The 25,017-nt window shown below is 40.3% G+C and overlaps 2 protein-coding genes across 2 annotated transcripts in view; one reads left to right on the top strand and one right to left on the bottom strand.

The window, feature by feature from the left end:
• Positions 1-2,148: 2,148 nt before the first annotated feature.
• On the bottom strand, positions 2,149-4,448 carry LOC124613154. The gene is made up of 3 exons (XM_047141781.1): positions 4,084-4,448; positions 3,857-3,890; positions 2,149-2,587 (listed from the first exon to the last, which is right to left on the bottom strand). The coding sequence occupies exons 1-3, from the start codon at positions 4,182-4,184 to the stop codon at positions 2,180-2,182; spliced, it is 543 nt and encodes a 180-aa protein (XP_046997737.1). The 5' UTR covers positions 4,185-4,448; the 3' UTR covers positions 2,149-2,179.
• Positions 4,449-8,449: 4,001 nt separating this feature from the next.
• LOC124612450 (protein farnesyltransferase subunit beta) overlaps positions 8,450-25,017 on the top strand; it is an 86,904-nt gene continuing 70,336 nt past the window's right edge. The window contains exon 1 of the mRNA XM_047140673.1: positions 8,450-8,676. Coding sequence (XP_046996629.1) covers positions 8,590-8,676 — 87 coding nt within the window. The 5' untranslated portion in view covers positions 8,450-8,589. The remainder of the gene's footprint in view (positions 8,677-25,017) is intronic.

The following is a 25,017-nucleotide window of genomic DNA, read 5'->3' on the forward strand; positions in this document are numbered from 1 at the left end:
ACAAACACTCCATACCACTGTGGAAATTCTCTGGTCAGCAGTGTAACTAGAGCTGATGTCCCCAAATGTTCATATGCTGCATGGAGGTTAAACTTATACAGGGACTTCTGGTAGCATGATCATGGTTCACTGCCAGGCCACTAGGAGCACAGCAAGTTCATCAATCCATCTCTGTCTTATTGGCTGATTTTTAGTCTTCTTTGTTTGTTTTCATTTTGTAGTTAACACAAGTTGGTTTCACCATATTATGCTTCTGTTTATGACTTCTCATGTGTACTGCACTCTTTCAATTGCGTTGTACATATGTTGGTCACTTTCTGATTCTGTTCTGCTCACATCCATAATATTGGATAGGGTAAATGATTCTATGTTTGTTTAGTTTCATATAAAACAGAAGTTGCTGGAGCTTTGTACCCTTTTGGTATATTTGCTACTGTGAATTAATCTATGTGTGACATGCACAATTTAAATGCATGGTAAGTATATTGCTTTTATTCTACTTCCGTTTACATCTGTTTTCCATACTTTATCATATTTAATGGAGAACTCCATGTTAGCAGGTTTTGACAGTACCAGAATTCAACTTCTCATAGAATGATTATGTAATTCTGTCATGAAATATGCTATTCAATACCGCTTCAACCGCATGTGAGCTATATGCCAGACATCCATCATGTTGGAAGTACATCGCCATTCTGTCATGCAGTGAAACATCTTGTAGTAACATCGGTAGAACATTACGTAGGAAATCAGCATACATTGCACCATTTAGATTGCCATCGATAAAATTGGGGCCAATTATCCTTCCTCCCATAATGCCGCACCATACATTAACCCACCCAGGTCGCTGATGTTCCACTTGTCGCAGCCATCGTGGATTTTCCGTGGTCCAATAGTGCATATTATGCCGATTTACGTCACCGCTGTGGGTGAATGACGCTTTGTTGCTAAATAGAACGCGTGCAAAAAATCTGTCATTGTCCCGTAATTTCTCTTGTGCCCAGTGGCAGAACTGTACACTACGTTCAAAGTCGTCGCCATGTAATTCCTGGTGCATAGAAATATGGTATGGGTGCAATCGATGTCGATGTAGCATTCTCAACACCAACGTTTTTGAGATTCCCGATTCTTGTGCAATTTGTCTGCTACTGATGTGCGGATTAGCCGCGACAGCAGCTAAAACACCTACTTGGGTATCATCATATGTCGCAGGTCGTGGCTGACTTTTCACATGTGGCTGAACACTTTCTTTAAGTACGGTAATGTAACTATCCAGCGAATAGTCCGGACATTTGGATGATGTCCAGTATACCGATCAGCATACATAGCACACGCCCGTTGGGCATTTTGATCACAATAGCCATACATCAACACGATATTGACCTTTTCCGCATTTGGTAAATAGTCCATTTTAACACGGGTAATGTATCACGAAGCAAATACCGTCTGCACTGGCGGAATGTTACGTGATACCACGTACTTATACGTTTATGACTATTACAGCGCCATCTATCACAAAGTGAAAAAAGTGGTCGAACTAAAACATTCGTATTTCTTTATGTACTACACGAATATGTAATAAAAAATGGGGGTTCCTACTTATAGAAAAAACGCAGTTGATATCCGTTTGACCTATGTCAGCGCCATCTAGCGGGCCAACTATAGCGCCATCTGGTTTCCCCCTTCAAGCAAGACGAGTTTCGTTCTTTGTAGTTTTTTCGTTTGATGCTTATTTCGTGAGATATTTGGCCCGCTCACTATCAATGGAGCACCCTGTATATATGAGTCGCCTAGATGCAAAACTGTCCATGTCCTCCATAACCGGTTTTGAGAAAAAGTGGAAAAACTGTTTTCACTGGGTAAATACACACTGCCCTACACTGTATGTTGTATACATAAGTATGGATTAGTACAAAACCATTTGGGCTATTGAAAAAAAAATCAGGAACTCAATGCATGTAAGATATAAGCAAAATAAAAATGGACTTCGACAGTTTTGCATCTGACTTTGCAGATAGCCACTTTTGCATGCAACTGAAATGGACATGGACAGTTTTGAACCTGACTAGTTGTACATGAGGATAGGATATGGGGTGAACATAAAACTGTGTATTCAGTTTTAATTTCTTTTAATATTTCTGAAGGCACATGGTGTAACAACTGACAAACTGCAATCCACTTAATACATCATATCTGGAACAATGTCTTCATCTTCTCCTGCTAGGCATTCTGATTTAACTGATGCCCCTGATCCGCTGGAACCTAGTAATGTCATGTACCACGACAGGGATTCACTTTCTCTCCAGGACTCACAGTAGTGTTTCTCCAAGAGTTTTGAAACATCCTCCAGTTTCATTTCATTAATAGGGACAACCGTGTTTGTAATGCAGCTCGAGTTTATGTGTCCTAAGTGTTTCCCACGTTTCCATACGGACACTGGTAGGTTGATTTCAGAATTATAATTAGGCTCCCCTTGGACTTTTATAGCATTCTGATAATCACAGATGATGATCACTTGTTTTACTTTCATTATCTGGAGGGGGAATGATGCTGCGGGTTTAGTGACGTTTTGAATGGCTCCTTTCCAGTCAACTACCTTCCAGTTTCTTCCTAGAATGTGAAGGGTCCCATACTGTTCCAAGATGGTATGGTACTCCGATGGCTGAACTATCACTTCTTCCGCAGTTGCCTTTTGATGAGCCCAAAAACTCTATCAGGAGGCATGCATGACTGTCCAGTTACAGGATAAATAACTTCTATTTTGTTTACTCCTGGCACATGTTTGTACATCCAGAAACACAGCATTGAGACAATTATTGTGTTCTTATTTTGCCCAGGGCATCCATCGGCAATTAATCTCAAAGTTTGTATGTTGCTCATGTCTGTATGGCACAAACGGTGGTAAAGAGCTGAACATATTTCATTTGACCCCTTCTCACTTTCATGTTCAAGCCAAGTGTATATGAAGACATTATTAGTGGTTAACTTTGATTTAGAGGAACCTACTACAATGGAAAAATTGTATAGGTATAATTGCTTACTGTAATAGACACCCTGATCAGGTATTTTTGTCAAGGGTAAATGCTTCTGGCAGTCAAAGGACATTGTCAGAAGGTTGTCTTGCTTTTCCTTCAGCAGTGAGTAGAAACTGTTTGCTTTAAGGCTATGAGGTCTCTTTTCACCCATAAGTTGAGATTTCTTAACGTCATACTTTTCAGTTTTGATCTGCTCCAAAAGTCTGAGGCACATGGAACAAACATGTTTTTGGAGACCCAAATCCAATGTTAAATTTTGTATTAAATGTGTTCCTAAGAAAATTCTGGGTGACTCGCTTTTCAGGAGTAACCACGGCATTGTAATGTCGCCACATCTTTCTAATGTTGAGAGTCGCAGGTAAATACACGCGGCAGCTTTTCTCCCTACAGTAATGTGACTCAGTTGGAACATACCTTTTTATATAAACAATTACTTCCTGTTGTTTGGGCTCATTCTTCATCGTCTGGCGATCACCTCCTCTTCTCTCCTTAGCAATATCTCCAGTCTTGAGGTGATGGCGTGCGATGTTTTGCACTCTTGCTTTTGAAACACCAGGAATGTTCAAAAATGTTTCACGACATACTTACACTTTCACTGACCCACCAGGTACTTTTTTTCGTATGAAATAAGAGATTGTCTGTCCTCTGTTGATTTGTCTTTCTCCCCTACAATGAGATCTCGAAGGTGTCTTGATACTCATGTATTTCAGAAGGAAATTATCTTGGTAAATTTTATCACACTTTGCATAATAGCTGGTATGAAAAGAATTAATATCTGTAATTGTCAGGCTAGGACAGTCCCATCCGACTCAATGACCACATTTTGGATACTCAGGAAGTCCTTTTGACAAATATCTGAAATAACACATATAAACAAAAAGTTATTCATACATCAATGTTAGGTCATGTCAATAACAATAGTCAACGCACGTATTTATTACTTTCACACAAATACGATTAATAGGGTATACATTTTTTCATAACACCCTGAACTGTTATTCTAATGTTCAGATTTCCACCATGATGTAAAAACAAAAATGATACATACCTCTTCAATTTTGCCATATTTCGTTTCCACTGGTCTTCACAGCGTACCTGCTTCCTAAAACGGTCAGATTGTCTTTCTGTCATGCCTTGATTAGGTTCCATAATTTATGATTTATTTAGATGAAAAATGTGTATAACTTTCAGAATAAACAGCTGTAAGAGGACACACAAGTGCAAGTTTTGCACCCAACTTACTGATGGACATGGACAGTTTTGAATCGAACCACACTTTTCGTGAGCTGTTTTCCATAGGACATGGAGAGCTTTGAGCATAAATAGCATTTCAAGCATGTGAAAAACTACAATCCAGAGTTGCCAACTCATTTTTTTTAAAAAGTGGACATGGACAGTTTTGCATCTAAGCGACTCATATACTCCGCAAGCCACTGTACGGCGTGTGGCGGACGGTATTCTGTAACACTACTATACAGTAATTTTTCCTTTTCCACTCGCAAATAGAGCAAGAGCATCTATATGCTTCTGTATGAGTCCTAATTTCTCGTGTCTTATCGTAGTGGTCCTTACACGAAGTGTATGTTGGCGGGAGAAGAATCGTTCGGCAGTAAGCTTCAAATGCCGATTCTCTAAATTGTCTCAATAGTGTTCCTCGAAAAGAACATCGCCATCCTTCCAGGGAGTCCAATTTGAGTTCCTGAAACATCTCTGTGACACTATGTGTTATTTGAACCTGTCAGTAATGAATCTAACACCCCGCCTCTGAGCTGCTTCGATGTCTTTCCTTAATCGGACCTGTTATGAATCGGAACCCGAGCACTCGAGCAGTACTCAAAAATAGGTCGCACAAGCATCCTGTATACTTTATAAATGGACCTCACTTTCCTAAAATTCTCCCAATAAAATGATGTCAACCATTCGCCTTCTCTACCACAGTCCTCACATTCCTGATCTATTTCGTGTCGCTTTGCAACGCTACACTCAGATATTTAAATGACGTGACTGTGTCAAGCCGGAGACTACTAATGCTGTATCTGAACATGGAGTATTTGTCAGCTTCGACACCATACCGCACACCACAGCATCATCAGCAAACAACTGCAGATTGCTGCCCATCCTGTCCGTCAAATCAGTTATGTATATAGAGAACAACAGCGTCCTATCACTCTTCGATCGGGCACACACGACGATACCCTTGTCTCTGATGAACACTCACTGCCGAGGACAACGTAATGTGTTCTACACCTAAAAACATCTAAGAGCCATTCACATACCTTTGAACCTGTTTCATATGCTCATACCTTCGTTAACAGCCTGCAATGGGGCACCGTGTCAAATGCTTTCCAGAAATAGTAAAATATGGACTTTGCCTGTCGTCTTTCATCAGTAGGTCACAGTATATAATGTGAGAAAAGATCAAGCTGAGTTTCGCACAAGCGATAACTTTCTAAAATACTTCCGAGGGGCCTAAACTTCTTCGTCTCTGGAAAATTTATTATATTCGAAATGAGAATATGTTCAAGGATTCTGTAGCAAACCAAAATTAGCAATACTGGTCTGTAATTTCCAAGAACCTGGTTAAATCAGAAACAGTCGGTTAGATTTGATCAGTTCCGCCATGTATTTTGCTTCGCATTAGTGCTTGAACATTCAGAGAAGTAGCTTAAAAGAAGAAGCAAGTTTGAATTAAAGTTGCACATGTAAATGGGTGCAACAACTTATTGCGAGAAAGGAATGTGTTTACAAACTTGTGTACGATACCAACTAAGTGGCTCCCCGCTATTCATCCGGAAATAACAAAAGTTACTACAGAACACTAACATTCATCCTTCTTGCTGTTTTCATAAACCAGGTAAGAAAACCACAAGCACCTTCCCTCGATTAAGAAGAACGAGGTATTTATCCTTGTAATAGTGACCATTTGAATAAAAATTTGGGTAAATAAATGTTTTGTGGGAACTTCTATTTACGACACAACTGCAATGCAGGCAGTGTAGCTCCTGGCCTGTAATGACATGTATGTAATCCTATTTCTAAACACCCTCCACGAGAAATGCTGTACTTACACTGCTGTTGCAACATAAAATAAGTGATTATGACATACACTTAATGCATCTGTGTCAACAGTCTTGTCTTTTGACAAATAGAATAACCGAAATCGGTCAAGAGCAAAATAAATCGATAAGTGCAAGGCGTCGCTGTTTTCTTATTCTTAAAACACCATCCACAATTATTTCGTAGTATGACATGACTGACAATGCCAGAGTTCGGCATATTTACCGTACTGTATGTTCATGTCTAAGTTAAAGAAACTACAGTTTTAACTGTTAGAGAGTAAATAGCGTACTCACGCTTAAGGCCAAATACATTACCGTTGTTGTTGTTGTGGTCTTCAGTCCTGAGACTGGTTTGATACAGCTCTCCATGCTACTCTACCCTGTGCAAGATTCTTCATCTCCCAGTACCTACTGCAGCCTACATCCTTCTGAATCTGCTTTGTGTATTCATATCTTGGTCTCCCTATACGATTTTTACCCTCCACGCTGCCCTCCAGTACTAAATTGGTGATCCCTTGATGCCTCAGAACATGTCCTACCAACCGATCCCTTCTTCAAGTCAAGTTGTGCCACAAACTCCTCTTCTCCCCAATTCTATTCAATACCTCCTCATTAGTTATGTGATCTACCCATCTAATCTTCAGCATTCTTCTGTAGCACCACATTTCGAAAGCTTCTATTCTCTTCTTGTCTAAACTGTTTGTCGTCCATGTTTCACTTCCATACATGTCTACAGTCCATACAAATACTTTCAGAAACGACTTCCTGACACTAAAATCAATACTCGATGTTAACAAATTTTTCTCCTTCAGAAACGCTTTCCTTGCCATTGCCAGTCTACATTTTATATCCTCTCTACTTAATTACTTACATTACCGTATTTACTTACCTTACCGTAATTACTTACATTACCGTAATTACTTACATTACCGTAATAATTTTAAAAAAATCGTCATCATTGACAGAAAGGTGAATCGCTTTGTTTCCTATCAGGCATAGTTATACACTTAAGTCATTATGTTAACGTTTTTCAAGTTCCTGAACTTTTTAAGTCAACGGTTCGAATTAAAAGGTGAGCAAGCGACAAAATACATATGTGATTTTATCTGTTACTGACGTGCAGGGCATAAGTCTACAATATAAAATGACACCCTTGAAATTAATATTTTAGCAGCAAAACAGCAATTTACATTTAAAATTGCTGAGAGGAACAATGTTATTCGTCAGAAACTTCATCTAATCACTTTTTCCGACAGCCTGCAAGTGAAGGCACTGTTCCTTGGTGATGCCACAGTAGCAGAGCGGATTGCTTATTGCCCAAATTTATTATTTCTATGAACTTCCCTGTTTACAGCCATGCACCGATTTAACGAGTTAGAATGTCTTCTAGGTGGCTCCTCTCCCCTCCCCCCTCGTTCGCCTCTCCCCCTCTCGCTCCTCTTTCTGACCATCAAAGGACTCACGGTCAGCATGTAAGGTAAAGACGGTGGCAGACTTCGATTCATTGGTAAGATTCTAGGAATATGCAGTCTACAAGAGAGACTGGTTAATCATATAGGACTAACAATTGTTACTGTTATTGAACGTATAGTATACAAAGAAGGGCAGCCCGAATGGCCCAAGATATGTTTGACTCATTGCAATGAATCGCAAAGGTTCTAAATAAACTGAACTGGCAGGCTCTTGAAGATGACAAAAACTATCCAGAGAAAGCCTTCTTAAAAAATTTCAACAACCAACTTTAAGTGAGGAATCTGCGAATATACTACAATCACCTACATATCACTCACGTGTAGATCGTTAAGAAAAGATTAAACAAATTACGTGTCATCAACATTAGACCCGCACAGACAAACCGTAGCGTGAGAACCGGATATTTGCTAGAAAATGAGTCTACGAAAACCTTTGAGTTGGAGGTTTGAATAAAATTCTTCAACTGCATGTGCGCAAGCGAATGGTAGCGTGGTGAGAGGAAATCGCCGCAAATCTTGACGCGAAACATGTTTCAGTCAGTCGTTCTTTGAGAATTCTTCGTCCTTGGGTGCATACTGAATTCTAAAATGGATAGGAGCTCATAACTGAATTTATTGAAATATATCGTAGTTGCACGTATTTTTGGAGAGTTAATATCAAAGAATACAGCGATCGGGGTAAAAAGGCAGCTGCTTACAACGTTTAGTTGCGAAAACAGATCTGTTGAGCCTGCAGCAGGCAGCAAAGCGACACAAAAAATCGTTTTGGACCGTTTACGGTAGAGTTCTACGTTCTGCAAATTACTGTGATATGTATGGCAGAGTTACAACAAGACAAATTTTTGGCGGCTGAGGAGGATCAATCTTCGCTCTGATGTACTTTGGTTCGTCAACACATTCGCCTTGTACACATTCCCATGTTTCATGTTATCTGTGGTGGAGGGCAAATTGAGGGGTATGTGTGAAGGTGTAACAAAAATTTGAAATATGCGTGAGAGTAAGGTATGAACTAGATTTTGTATAATGTCAGTAAATATTAGACCCTTCGACGATATTGTGAGAGAACGTTACGATGATGAAAATTATCCAACTAAGACTTCTGAAGAACAGGTAATAAATGTTTTTTGTTTACTCACTCTAAATTACGTTTTTGACGCGACATGCGCTGTATTAGCATCAGGTACATTTCTAGTAGCCTATAATTGTTTCTGAGATCGCAGTTTACTGTTTCCCAAAGCGTAATGGAGAAGATCTTATATAAATTTCAAACGGACTCTATCTGAACTTAATATTTTCGTTAGTGCAGATCTTGCATCGCTGCTGAATATTATCCGCTGCGTATACTTCTGGAAGTGTATTACTACATCATGAGTAACCCAACTATTATATAAGATTTTAGACCATTCTTTCCAGACTTGATTGCATTTTTGGACATAAGTAACTGCTTCTTAAGTCTTGAACAGTGGAGGAGAATGAAGTTGGGCGCGTTGTTGTTGTGTCGGTTGAGTTTTTATATACCAGTATGCGATTTTCTGCCACTAGTATATAAACCATTGTATACACTGTCTGATGAAAGTTAACTGGAATGTACAACATTGAATGGCACATATGAAACGGAATAGTGAAACAGTAAAACACAGTAACTGAGAAGGACTGTTCCAACTTCAAAAATGCTCAAACTGTACAAAATATTTGTCAGTTTGACATAGCATGACTGATCTTTGTTGATCCATTATGGACTGTGGGACAATGGCTGGCATGTATTTCTTGATGCAATAATTTACCAACAGCCGTATGTATTGTAGAAATTTATTTTATGAACTTCTTATAAGCTACCAGTTTTGGCATTACATTGATGCCACCTTCAGGCCCCACACATCATAGTCTGTGTCACCTGGCCACCAAGAGCTGTTGCATTTGATTCAAGGATCCAGTTATATGGCTCTTTCCGTGTATAGCGATTAAACAACCATGACATGTGGGGCCTGAGGATGGCATCAATGTAATGTTGAAACTAGTAGCATACAAGAAGTTCATAAAAAAAATATTATATTACGTACAGTTGTTGGTAAATTATTGCATCAAGAAAATAGCATGACTGATGTCAGTACAACATTTGATTCATCAGAACAGTTGTGCAACATATACAGCAATGTGTTATTCCATTAATAGTATTATCTGTGAGCTCCACAGTAAGTAAAAACTGTTCTGAGCATGATATGTTACAGGAGTGGCAACACATCTGCCAACAGCATCCTCAACATGTCTTGGTTCCTGTTGTGGACTCAAGCTATCACTCTGAAACACTTGTTATTGAATGAGTGTTATCAACTTACAGGTTCAGTGATACAGCAATATAGGGTTGAGAGTTAGTTAGTTAATTAGTTAGTTACTTTCACGTTCCATGGATCATTTTGCACAATAAATCGTCATGATGTGGAACTAGTCACTTTACATTCATATTGCAAATTAATTTTTTACATCTGTATGTACTCTTAAACATCACCATATAATTTTTTTCCTCGGAAGTGAAAACAACATAGCTATACAGATTGAGTTAGCAATTCCTATGCACTACCTTTTATACATTACAAATATAGAAATTTTTCTGCGGAATAGGAGTTGTCAAGGAGAAACTTTTACAATTTATTTTCAAATTTTACCTTGCTGTCCGTTACGCTTTTTATATCACTGGGTAAGTGGTCAAAAATTTTTGTTGCAGCATTGTGCGCTCCTATCTGTGCTAAAAACAACCTTAATGTTGAGTAATGAATGTCATTTTTTTCTTCTAGTATTGTAATTGTGTACCTCATTGTTCCTTTCGAACTGTAGTGGATTATTTACAGCAAACTTCATGAGGGAATAAATAAACTGTGAAGCAGTAGTCAGAATGCCAAACTTCTTAAACAGATGTCTACAAGATGATTTTTGGCGAGCACCACATATTATTCTTACAACACGTTTTTGGGCAATGAAGACCTTCTTTCTTAAAGATGTTACCCCTGAACATTATTCCACATGACATTACTGAATGAAAATAAGCAAAATATGTCAGCTTACTGATTTCTCTCTCTCAAAAGTTTGCTATGATTCTAAGTGCAAATGTAACTAGCTGAAATAAGTTGTTTTAGGCATTCCAAAATTATTTTTTTTCCCAATGTAAATCAGTATGAACACCTAAGAATTTTGAAGTTTCGATCCTATGTATTATTTAATCATCATATGGTACACTTATCACTGGTGCAGAACCTTTAGAGGTGCAGAACTGGCAGAACTGCATATGATGTGTTCTTTGTGAAATTCAGAGTGAGACCATTCACTGAAAACCAGTCAATGATAGTTTTGAGAACGTTCTTCTTCATTTCTTCCATTTCTGTATGTATATTTGGAATGATTGCAATACTTTTGTCATCTGCAAAAAGAACTAATTCTGCTTGTTGTTCATTTGACAGTAGTGGATCTAAGATTGAGCCGTGGGGAAGCCCATATGCTTTCCTCCCCAGAAAGAATTAGGTCCTTGGATTTTGTTGGTTGAATTGCCACCAAGTACAACTTTCTGCATTCTTTTGGTTAGATATGACATGATCAATTGGTTAGCTATACTGTCAATCCCACGAAACTTCAATTTATCTAGCAGTATACTATGGTTCACTCAATCAAATGCCTTGGATAGGTCACAGAAAATACCTTGTGGTGCTAATTTGTTATTTAATGCCTGTACCTGGTGTGCGAACATGGAAATGGCATTCTCAGTCGAGCAACCCTTCTGAAACCCAAACTGTGATTTGCTGAGGATATTATTGTTGCCAAGGTGAGATACTATTCTGGACTACATCACCTTCTCAAACAATTTGGAAAATGATGTCAGCAGTGAAATAGGTTAGTAGTTACTGATATCTCTCTCTTACCACCTTTCTTAAAGAGGAGTTTAACAATGGCATATTTTAGTCTCTCTGGAAAAATGCTTTGAGTTAGTGATGCATTACATATTTCGGGCAATGGTGGACTTATTATTTGGGAGCAAATCTTTAGTACTCTATTGGAAACACCATCAACACCAGAAGAGCTTTTATTCTTGAGAGAATGTATGACCCTCTTAATTTCAGAAGTAGAAGTTGATAGTACTTCATATGATGTAATTTTATTAGAGTTACTTCAACACATTGCTGTGATCTTTCTTGTGAACTGTTGGTCCCTATGCTTTCTTCGATGTGTAAGAAATGATTATTAAATACATTTTCTATATGTGACTTGTCATTTATAACCCTTCCATTCAGTTTGATAGTAATGTTATCTTCTTCTGTGGTTTGTTGTCCTGTCTCTTGCTTCACTATATTCCATATCCCCTTAACTCAGGCAATATGTGCATGTTTCTTGATTTTTTAATAACCTTTCTTAGTAATTTTGAGTAGTTTTTGTAGTGTGCAGCTTCTGCAGGGTCTCTGCTTGTTCTTGCCAAAAGATACACTTCCCTTTTCCTTTCTCAAGATACTTTAATCTTCTAAGTGATCCATGGTTTTTTACTTGTTTAATGTCCCTTCTGATTAGCTTATGTGGAAAGCTATTTTCAAATACTGAAATGAATTTATCATGGAATAGATTTGGTTCTTTATAAATTTCATCCCAGGTTGTTTCTTGTAAACTACTCTTAAAAACGTTTGCCCTGTAGTCATTATAGTCATTAATGATTTTGACTGACTTCCACTGAGGTGTATCCAAACTGTAAGGCACTATGTCATTTTTCCTGACTAACTGTGCATCACGATCAGATAGAGCATGTGTTATTGAGTAAACAGTTATTTTCTTGCTTTGTGCCTCATCAAAGAAAACATTAACAATTAGGGGAAATACAGAAGCGTCTGATTCCAATTGTTTGCTTTGACCCATGACGTCACAAATATGGCGGAAACGACCATACACTACAACTCCAATATGGCGTCTATGACGTCATTACGTAAACATGACCACAAACACGAAAATACATTGAAAAACCAATACACACACGTACCACAAAAAAATCTAAAGAAACTAATGGGACAAGCGTGGGAAATTGGGGGTTTTTGGGTCGGGACAAAGTGAATATAAACAAATTTAGATATACACCACCATACCAAACCACACAAAACGACGAAAAAACCGACAACACAAAACTCCCCAAATTCCACTAAACATAATGTCCTCTGGAATCGGATACTTCCCTTGACCTATATAGCTCAACAGCAGCTCCCGATCCCACAAATTGGAATCCAACGCATCCCTTGACCTATATAGCTCAACATCAGCTCCCGATCCCACAAATAACACTTCCCTTGACCCATACAGCTCAACAGCAACTCCCAATACTAGAACACCCACAGCCACAAGCACACACTGGAATCGGATACTTCCCTTGACCTATATAGGTCCACAGAAACTACCGATACCAAATCATAGAACCCAAAACCACAACCACGTCCACAATCATCACTACCTCAAAAAACACAACAAACCAACAAAATTGGAATCGAACACTTCCCTTGACCTGTTATCCGTACGAAATCTCCACATCCTGATCCGAGACGCAGGAACTTTAATAAGCCTCATTTCTTCACGACATACTAAACGTTTCACAACTTCATCCAAAAATCTGAATAGTTGAAGAAATTTTATTAGAGACAACACACTGTCCCCCATCATCGCCAACAACCGAAAACTGTTGACCTTGTCAGTCATATCCATACCTACCAAAGACATAAAAAAGCAATTTACCAAAATTCACACACGAAGAACAGAAAAAAACTACAATAACTTCGAAATAACAAAACTAAAATCGTTAACTCACTGAAAAATATTCCGCTGAAAGCACAGTCCCGATACCACACATGTGCAGTGCTATAATGCAAATGAATCCCATACGCCATGTAACACGCTACCCATAAACACACCACGAGAGAGAACCACTGAGCGCAACAATACACCACCTATAAACACGCCACACACGCAAACTAAACCAAAAACATCACCTAACACACCAACAGAGAGCACCACCGATCTCATCAAAATGACATCTACAAACACGCCACTCTCACAAACTAAATTCCGCACCGTCGTGACGTCACACACCCTAACAGCCTTACGTCACGGGTCAAAACCGACGGGTGGGATCGGACGCTTTGGTCGAGCCCAATTAGGAACCTACTGTCTTTATCCACCTGTGTTGGAAAGTTAACTACTGAAAGCAAATCATAGGATCCAAATAAGGTTTCCAGATCATTTTTCCTATCAGAATCCTTTAGAAAATCTACATTGAAGCCATCACAGGCTTTTAACTGCTTGCTGATGTCTGACAGACAGCACAGTAAGAAATCCAGGTTCCTCATAAATAATTCAAAATTTCCCAGTGGGGATCTATATACTGTTACAATTAAAAGTGAACTGTTTTTCAGCATTAATTCACAAGTGTGCTGATCACTACAAAATCCACTTGTGTCAATGCTTTTGAATTTGTGTTCTGTCTTAATATATCCAACAACTCCTCCTTTTGCCATATTAGTTCTGTATGAGTAAGCTGCTAGACTGTAATCTTTTATATGTAGGCCTAACTTATCTAAGCCTGTGGTTATGTGGTGCTCAGACAGGCACAGGATGCCTATCTTTTACTCTAAATTTTGCAAGCAGGCAAGAAGCTCTTCTACCTTTGTACTCAGTCCTCTAATATTTTGGTGGAATAAGCTAACCATACTTTTCTGTGCATCCTTGTGGGGCTTTTCTTGTATAGTGACTTCTTTCAAAACAGGGTGCCTGAAATTTGATTCTAACCTAAAAAAAGGTGCCCCTCTGGCACCAGTAACCACAGTGATCTTGCAATGTGTGATGGTGGCCCCCATATACATTTCCTGCAAGAAGTTCAGCCGACCTGTCTTTCCCTCTCCTTTTCAGGTGCAGGCCATATCTAGTATAACCCCATCTCCCAATTATAACTATAGTTCTGCTAGATGACAGTTAATTGCAATGTTGCAGAGAATGACAGCTGCAGAGCAAGAGTTGACATATGCACTGCTGAGGTTATCACTTTTGTGCAGTGTCTGAGCACTCAGTACTCAGTGACATAGTGATTTAGGTGTAAAACCAATTGTCAAGTAGTTTATTGGCAAAAGTTATGTATTGGATCCCCCTTGCATTTTTGTAAGTGTTGATACAAAGTACCTACACAACATACTATAAAATACTGATAGCAGTTTTATCTACTATCTAATGTACATATTCTGAACTTATCTTGCTATGTTTTTATAATGAAAATACCATAAAAGGTGGCAAAGTGCATTTCAATATGGTACAAGTGTAAGCATTAGCCTATGCTACAGGTCAATCTGTTACCACAACCTTTATTTGCCATTCAGACTTGTCGGTTTGCCAACTCTCAACAAAATTACCATCTTTCAACATGTCCTAGACTTTGGGCTACACTACAGATCAGTGTGTACAATTCATAGGAGAAAAGTACTGTATAGTAGATTCATGAACAGTTACCAAATCACAGTGTTTAGGGGGGATTAATTGAAGAATACTGGGGAGAAATTTGTAAAGCACACATTGTTGATGGAATATCTAACTTCGTTCTCACAGCATTTTATCAAGTTTCCCCTCAAACAAATAAGGTCAAAATGGAACAGAAACGAGGAAAAAAGATTGGATATCCCCTGGAATTATAGCATCTTGTGCTAGGAGGAGATAATGCTATGTGATTCAGAGCATAATATTCAAGATTTAAAACTACATTGCCACCAATATGTCAAATTGCCAATTTGAAAATTGAAAAAGCACAACTCTTGAGCTACACTAAAAAACTAGAACCCCCCTCCCCACCAAGAGTAAGACAAAACTATTTAGAACATAATTGACAAGAAACGGACAAAAGTAGCCATCCAAATTAAATTAAGCTTCCAGAAAGTAGCTGCATCATAACTCTCTTATATTTCTGTTGTTCCCCACTTTCAACAACACTTGCTTGTACGTGATTATCTTCAACCACAGGATCTCATGCCTGCTCACAAATATCCTCAATAAAATAACATATTACATATCAACAAAGCTTCGCTGCCCTCTGGGGGATAACAGCAGGAAGTCTTCTATCCTCTCGTATGAACTTAAAGGGGTAGAACAGATCAATTCTCTTTCATCATTATAACTCTTATTACAGTACATCACGTAATACATCGTAGCTTCATGCATTGAGTTAAACAATCAAATAAATACCACTTACGAAAAACAGAAGGCATAGACAGAAAAGAATAAATGGTCGGGAAAGAGGATGCAGAGAGACGAGAAAGAAAATAAAGAAAAGGTAGAAAAAATTCATTCCTTTCGAACCACAATCCGGCTTGTCACACAACGTCGTATCGTTTTCGGCAACACAAGTGCTAATCGTGTAATTATGACTGTGTATGCGCTTGGGGCCTAAAGTTACCTAGTACCAGTAGTAAACAACAGACATCACCAGGACTGTCAGAATCCAATGGTTTGTCGCTTTTCTTACAAGGCCTAAACACTGATTTTGCATCTGTGCCTGGTCTTGCAATAAAAACAAACTCCCATCAAGGTAAAAAGATTTATTGTGCCAACGATTTCAGAAACCTTGCAGATGCGGTATGACGGCACAGGGCGTTACAGAGCCCTTTAAGTGCTCACATCTGTATAGCGAGGAGAAGGAATCTACTTTCATCATAGAACGGAGAAATGATGCTTACAGGAAAGATGAGAGAGAAAAGAGTTGATCATGACACAAAAACGAAACGGAAGAAATTCCCATGAACTGCTGGGAGACTCTGTGGTTGCCAAACACATTGTGCAAGCTGCACATCCCTGGAGATTAACCAAAAACTCTCAAAAAAAATCTTAATAAACTTCTCATCACATCAACTACGCATGACATACCTCGGCAACAACAGAGTGTAAAACAAGGATAAGAAATTTATGGTACTACACATGTTTAACAGAAGTGTATTTTTAAACTAACATACATCTGAGGGGCTTATCTAGGAATTCAGCATGTTGTTGTTGTTGTGGTCTTCAGTCCTGAGACTGGTTTGATGCAGCTCTCCATGCTACTCTATCCTGTGCAAGCTTTTTCATCTCCCAGTACCTACTGCAACCTACATCCTTCTGAATCTGCTTAGTGTATTCATCTCTTGGTCTCCCTCTACGATTTTTACCCTTCACGCTGCCCTCCAATACTAAATTGGTGATCCCTTGATGCCTCAGAACATGTCCTACCAACCGATCCCTTCTTCTGGTCAAGTTGTGCCACAAACTTCTCTTCTCCCCAATCCTATTCAATACTTCCTCATTAGTTATGTGATCTACCCATCTAATCTTCAGCATTCTTCTGTAGCACCACATTTCGAAAGCTTCTATTCTCTTCTTGTCCAAATTATTTATCGTCCATGTTTCACTTCCATACATGGCTACACTCCATACGAATACTTTCAGAAATGACTTCCTGACACTTAAATCAATACTGGATGTTAACAAATTTCTCTTCTTCAGAAACGCTTTCCTTGCCATTGCCAGCCTACATTTTATATCCTCTCTACTTCGACCATCATCAGTTATTTTGCTCCCCAAATAGCAAAACTCCTTTACTACTTTAAGTGTCTCATTTCCTAATCTAATTCCCTCAGCATCACCCGACTTAATTAGACTACATTCCATTATCCTTGTTTTGCTTTTGTTGATGTTCATCTTATATCCTCCTTTCAAGACACTGTCCATTCCATTCAACTGCTCTTCCAAGTCCTTTGCTGTCTCTGACAGAATTACAATGTCATCGGCGAACCTCAAAGTTTTTATTTCTTCTCCATGAATTTTAATACCTACCCCGAATTTTTCTTTTGTTTCCTTTACTGCTTGCTCAATATACAGATTGAACAACATCGGGGAGAGGCTACAACCCTGTCTTACTCCCTTCCCAACCACTGCTTCCCTTTCATGTCCCTCGACTCTTATAACTGCCATCTGGTTTCTGTACAAATTGTAAATAGCCTTTCGCTCCCTGTATTTTACCCCTGCCACCTTCAGAATTTGAAAGAGAGTATTCCAGTCAACATTGTCAAAAGCTTTCTCTAAGTCTACAAATGCTAGAAACGTAGGTTTGCCTTTCCTTAATCTTTCTTCTAAGATAAGTCGTAAGGTCAGTATTGCCTCACTTGTTCCAGTGTTTCTACGGAATCCAAACTGATCTTCCCCGAGGTTGGCTTCTACTAGTTTTTCCATTCGTCTGTAAAGAATTCGTGTTAGTATTTTGCAGCTGTGACTTATTAAGCTGATAGTTCGGTAATTTTCACATCTGTCAACACCTGCTTTCTTCGGGATTGGAATTATTATATTCTTCTTGAAGTCTGAGGGTATTTCGCCTGTTTCATACATCTTGCTCACCAGATGGTAGAGTTTTGTCAGGACTGGCTCTCCCACGGCTGTCAGTAGTTCCAATGGAATATTGTCTACTCCGGGGGCCTTGTTTCGACTCAGGTCTTTCAGTGCTCTGTCAAACTCTTCACGCAGTATCGTATCTCCCATTTCATCTTCATCTACATCCTCTTCCATTTCCATAATATTGTCCTCAAGTACATCGCCCTTGTATAGACCCTCTATATACTCCTTCCACCTTTCTGCTTTCCCTTCTTTGCTTAGAACTGGGTTTCCATCTGAGCTCTTGATATTCATACAAGTCGTTCTCTTATCTCCAAAGGTCTCTTTAATTTTCCTGTAGGCGGTATCTATCTTACCCCTAGTGAGATAGGCCTCTACATCCTTACATTTGTCCTCTAGCCATCCCTGTTTAGCCATTTTGCACTTCCTGTCGATCTCATTTTTGAGACGTTTGTATTCCTTTTTGCCTGTTTCACTTACTGCATTTTTATATTTTCTCCTTTCATCAATTAAATTCAATATTTCTTCTGTTACCCAAGGATTTCTACTAGCCCTTGTCTTTTTACCTACTTGATCCTCTGCTGCCTTCACTACTTCATCCCTCAAAGCTACCCATTCTTCTTCTACTGTATTTATTTCCCCCATTCCTGTCAATTGCTCCCTTATGCTCTCCCTGAATCTCTGTACAACCTCTGGTTCTTTCAGTTTATCCAGGTCCCATCTCCTTAAATTCCCACCTTTTTGCAGTTTCTTCAGTTTTAATCTACAGGTCATAACCAATAGATTGTGGTCAGAGTCCACATCTGCCCCTGGAAATGTCTTACAATTTAAAACCTGGTTCCTAAATCTCTGTCTTACCATTATATAATCTATCTGATACCTTTTAGTATCTCCAGGGTTCTTCCATGTATACAACCTTCTTTCATGATTCTTAAACCAAGTGTTAGTTATGATTATGTTGTGCTCTGTGCAAAATTCTACCAGGCGGCTTCCTCTTTCATTTCTGTCCCCCAATCCATATTCACCTACTATGTTTCCTTCTCTCCCTTTCCCTACACTCGAATTCCAGTCTCCCATGACTATTAAATTTTCGTCTCCCTTCACAATCTGAATAATTTCTTTTATTTCATCATATATTTCTTCAATTTCTTCGTCATCTGCAGAGCTAGTTGGCATATAAACTTGTACTACTGTAGTAGGTGTGGGCTTCGTATCTATCTTGGCCACAATAATGCGTTCACTGTGCTGTTTGTAGTAGCTTACCCGCATTCCTATTTTCCTATTCATTATTAAACCCACTCCTCCATTACCCCTATTTGATTTTGTGTTTATAACCCTGTAGTCACCTGACCAGAAGTCTTGTTCCTCCTGCCACCGAACTTCACTAATTCCCACTATATCTAACTTCAACCTATCCATTTCCCTTTTTAAATTTTCTAACCTACCTGCCCGATTAAGGGATCTGACATTCCACGCTCCGATCCGTAGAACGCCAGTTTTCTTTCTCCTGATAACGACATCCTCTTGAGTAGTCCCCGCCCGGAGATCCGAATGGGGGACTATTTTACCTCCGGAATATTTTACCCAAGAGGACGCCATCATCATGTAATCATACAGTAAAGCTGCATGCCCTCGGGAAAAATTACGGCTGTAGTTTCCCCTTGCTTTCAGCCGTTCGCAGTACCAGCACAGCAAGGCCGTTTTGGTTATTGTTACAAGGCCAGATCAGTCAATCATCCAGACTGTTGCCCTTGCAACTACTGAAAAGGCTGCTGCCCCTCTTCAGGAACCACACGTTTGTCTGGCCTCTCAACAGATACCCCTCCGTTGTGGTTGCACCTACGGTACGGCTATCTGTATCGCTGAGGCACGCAAGCCTCCCCACCAACGGCAAGGTCCATGGTTCATGGGGGGGGAATTCAGCATACCTCATGGTAATTAGACTCACAAAAATTTAATGTTCAGATCGTTCTTGTAAATAAAAGTAACGTCCTCACAAAAGGCAATAACTGTATAAGATGCAAAATTTATGCTATTATTTACTGATCTCTAAGTTCTTCTCTGGATAAATGGCTGCAAGGCCTCAGCTCATACCAACACTCACAGTACAGAAGAGATGGTGGCGACAGCAGTGCGGCGACTGAGGGCCGTATGCACACGGTACCCACATAGAAGCGGCACGGGCGGCTGGCTGCATGGCGCTGAAAGTACGCGCCCTGGATGTTGATGCTGGGACCCAAACACAGATGGGAGCGGGAAGCTGACTGCCGGTGAATTTGGGGTGGCAGGGAAGCAGACCGTGAACAGCGCACTCGTATGCCCAGCGAGCCAAGGCGCTGGCTAGGATGCATCGCGCATTTTCCTTTCGCGCGTCGGTGCCCGGTTCGAAGGTAGTGGGATTCGACTGAGAAGATGGGCCGACTGCGACCGTCAAATGGGGCTGGAGCGCACGCCGTGAACACGTACGCTGTGGAGTGCATCTCGGTGGACTAAGCGGGCACGTGTAAGAGCAGCTCGCTGCGAGAGGCAGGCAGTAAACTTTGCACTGGGCCCTGGTATGTGCGGTTGTAGCATCTGACATGGCGTCGCAGCCGGCACGCTGCAGCGCCCAGGCTCGGCTCGTAGTGGAATAACAGCGGCTGATATTGACCGGCCACACACCGTCAAACATGAACCAAAAATAAATGGCCACCATATGGACTGAACGGTGGTAATGAATTGCGATCCTGACACAAATGTTAATATGTACGATCCCATTTCTGCTCACCAGTGTTAATGTATACGGTCAGTGGGGGGGGGGGGGGAGGAGGTTGTTACATATGCCTCGTGATGAGAGTGTGCAGGAGGTTGAGCGTTCAGGATTTGAGAATGGGCATCCAGGGCTGCCATTAAATGTCAAAACAGGAAATTAAGTACAGTAAAGAGGGTATATTTCAATGTACATTGTGCAACGGACACGCCTAGGGTCAGAAGTTACCAGGTTTAGGCCAGTCTAGGTGGTCGAACAATTAATTGAAATGGGCAATGGAAGGGGAAGCGGTTCATGTTAACTTACGTTGGTGGCTGGTCGTGAAAAGCAGAGGCAGAGGCTCTGCCTTCCAAAAAAACATCTGTTTTGCTTGAGGTCTGGATTACAAGAGGGAGAGGGAACTGTGTTCCGCACTGCAGAACACTCCAGCGTCCACACACTTAACCTGTATCCCATGCATGCTATTGGTAAAAGCAATTGTGTGAATTCGGTAGCAGTTTCAGCAGAGTTCTCAGGGCATCTCTTGTCGGCAGTTTTAACTGGACAGAACTGCATCAGTTTTGAAAGACCGGCAACTTGTGTCACATAGGCACAACGTAATTTACTCTAGGAGTAAACTTGCAAAGATTTGACTGGGCCTTTGAAATAAATTTTTTAAGCCAATTCCCTAAAATATTCCTTGACTGGCTGCTACCATGTACATATACTTACGCATAAGGTTTTGCATTCTGGCCTGAACTGCTGGAGTTTGCAGGCATGTATGTGTGAGGTGTGCTTAGTTGAATGAATGAATGAATGCCTGTCATGAACAGTGTGTGTTTCTATCTTTTGATGAAAGCTGTGGCGTAAAGCTTATGTGGAAGTGCCTTAATTGTGCTTGTCTGCAACTTTGCGTGTTGCCTTCACAGTATGTAGCAATCTGTCTTTTCCCTACATTTTTGATATTCCTACATGGAGTTTCCATTGTTTAAAATCACACAACATTGGCTGAAAGCAACTTTCCGCTCTCATTGGGAATGGCAGAAGCACTGAGGAGCCAGAGTTCATGCCCGTTTGGCATTTGTCAGCCCCATTACTTCAGCCAACAGACTGTGTCTCAGGCATGAAACTAGTTCCTCAGAATGGGGGAACATGATGTGGGGGACTCTGGGGGTGTTTGGCAATTGGTACTGGGCCAACTCTTGTTTTTGATCTACATATTTGATCTTCCAATTACATTCAATAATAATACAATACTGTAATGTTTTTAGAAGAGTCAAGCATTCTAAACAATGAGAATCCAAATTCAACATTAGCAGACACAGCTTGGATGATAGCAAAAGATGCCACAAGTGATTCTCATGTAAGATTAATATTATCCAATTTCAAGTGAGTAAACTGCAGAAGCATCCTTGGTAAGATACCAAAATTAGTATCACTTGTTAAAGGTAATAATGCCCAGACAGTAATAGAAACAGAAAGTTGGTTGAAACCAGAAGTGAATAGCAATAAAATCCGAAAATTCAGTTGTAAATTTACAGCACAAGGATAGATTATATGCCAGTGGTGGTGGCGTACTTATTTACTGTAAAGAACTTGATAATACCTAGTGAGGTTATTATGGATTTCAAATATGAAATAGTCTGGATGAAATTAAGCATCTAAAGTGGGTCAGACAGGGTAACTGGATACTTTAATAGCCCACCTGCATAAGGAGCTGTAGTGGCAGAACACTTCAGATACAACTCTCAGAATGTAATGAGTACTTGTTTGATCATGCTGTTGTAATATTGGGAGACTTCGATTAGCCAGGTGTAGAATGTCAGTCATGTTCTCAAAACTGGTGCCGGAGATGTGGGTTTGTGAGAGATTATTCTGTGTGTCTTGTCAGATAATTACTTTGTGCAGATAGTTACAGAACCAAGTTGTGAGGGTTATTTTGTAGAACTAGCAAACAACAGGCTGGAACTTTTCGAATCGATTAGTATAGAATAGGGCATCAGTGATCGTAAGGCTCAGATAGCATTAGTCACTGCTGGTGTTAATGTTAAGTAGAAAAACATTTTTGCTTAGTAAGAGTGACAGGATATAAATCCATACACATTATGAAGATGTGTGTTCTCCACATCTCCTCCTAAACACGAGACCAATTTCAACAAAACTTGATACACTTATCACTTGCTGTCTGGAAAGAATCATTTTGGGGGTAAGAATCACCTACCAGTTAGAGGGGTGGGGGTAAAAAAGTAACATAGACACGCAAGTAGCCAGACTATGTTCATCCAATTTTGGAGAATGATTGCAACAAACATTACACAGAATTTGAAACCTTTGTGAAACTTTTACTCACTGGCAATCCCCACAAAATGATGAAAGGAAAAAAAAAAATTATTGTTTACCACATTTTCACTGGTCATGTAGTAAAAGTGCTGCATCATGCATGCTGTTTTAATTTATTACTTCTTTACTACTGACTCTTTTTATAATACATTTTGCAGTGAGCATCCATATATACCACAGGATGTACTTGTAAAATTGCATCACTTATGACACAAGAGTTCAGGGGATATGATGTAATAAACATAGAGCTGCCTGAAAATGAAGCTGCAGGGCAAATTTTGTTACAGACACAGGTGATCCATATGTGCAAATATGTGTGAATTACATTAAACACACTTGAAATATGAGAGAGACATGTCTATGCAAGCAGAGCTATGGCTAAAAATTTCCTTGTAAACCCCTGGATCGATTTCAACCATATTGAGTACACACATTACTTGCTATCTGGAAAGAAATCCTTTGGGAGAAAGTAACAGCAACTTCTTATTTGGGTGGAGAGATAAGGAGGAAAGAGAAGGGAGGAGGAGGAGATGGACAAGGGGGGTAGGGGGATATAAACAGGTAGTAGGGGGTGTAGTAGTGGACAGAGAGGGGTGGAAGTGGAGGAGATGGGAGGAAGGCATGAGGAGGAGTGGGACTGAAAGACAGGGATAGGGAAATAGACAGAGAAAAGGAGGAGGAGGAAATGGCAGAGAGAGGGGAGATGAGCAGATGCACATGAGGGGGGGAGGGGTGAGGTGAGCAGATGGACTGAGAGGGGCTGAAGGAGATTAATAGGGAGTAAGGGATAGAGGAGAGGAACAAAGTGAGGGGCTGGACGAGATGGGCAGAGGGGGGTGGGGATGAAGCTGTTGGACTGAGAAAGGGGAAGAGGAAATTGTGAGAAAGGGAAGAGGAGGAGGACAGGGACAGGGAGAGCTTAGAGGAGGAGATGGGCAGGGAGAGGGGGCAAGGAGGGAATGGAAAGGGAGGGGGATGAGGAGATGGACAGAAAGAGGAGGGGGTGGAGTTAGAGGAGAGGGGTGATGGACAGAGGGGGGAGGAGCAGATGTACAGAAGGGGTAGGAACAGGTGGACAGAGAAGAGCAGGAGGGGATGACCAAATAGAGGAGCAAGAAGGAGGTGGACAGAGAGTGTGGTGGGGGGGGGGGAGGGGGTGGAGGAGTTGGATGGTGTGAGGGAGTGAAGAAGATGGACTGATAGAGGGGAGATGAGCAGATGGATACAGAGGGAGGGGGAGGTAAGCAAATGGACTGAGAGGGGCAGGCCGTAGGGGGTGGCGGAGATGGCTGGGGGGGGGGGGGGGGGGAGAAACAGGCAGACAGAGAACAATGGAGAAAAAAATTGGCAGAGAAAGGGAAGAGGAGGAGTTAGACAGGAAGAGGAAAGAGGAGGAGATGGACAGGGAGAATGGGAAGGAGGCGATGGAGGAGGAGTTGGTCAGGGAGGGGGGAAGGGGAGATGGACAAGGAGAGGGGCAAAGATGAGTTGAGCTAATAGAAGACTGGAATGCCGGGTATTCAGCTAGTTGCAGATAAATCTGAACCGCCAACGACAAATATTCAGTTCTGATGCTGGAGATGTATAGCACAAATGTGGAAAATTGAAAATATTATTCAGTATGCGTTACACAATTACTTGTGAAGAAAAGTTTTAAATGATTGAAAAGGCCCATCTTGGTTAAATAATTCTGTTAGAAAGTTGCAACAAAAGCAGAGAGCACTTCAGCACAGATTTAAGTGAAATCAAAGCCTAGCTGACAAACAAAACCTGAACAAAGTGAAATGAGTGTAAGGAGAACAATGAGAGAAGTGTTCAGTGATCTTGAAAGTATGCTTTTGCTACCAAATCTGAGTAAAAAACGTAAGGAGTTTTGGGCTTGTGTAAATTTAGTAAGCAGATTGGAATAATCTATTCAGCTCTTCTGTGGTTGTATTAGCACAACAGAAGATGACAAAGAAAAGGTAAAAATATCA

The sequence above is a fragment of the Schistocerca americana genome, chromosome 4, assembly GCF_021461395.2.
Source record: "Schistocerca americana isolate TAMUIC-IGC-003095 chromosome 4, iqSchAmer2.1, whole genome shotgun sequence".
Classification (NCBI taxonomy): Eukaryota; Metazoa; Arthropoda; class Insecta; order Orthoptera; family Acrididae; genus Schistocerca; species Schistocerca americana.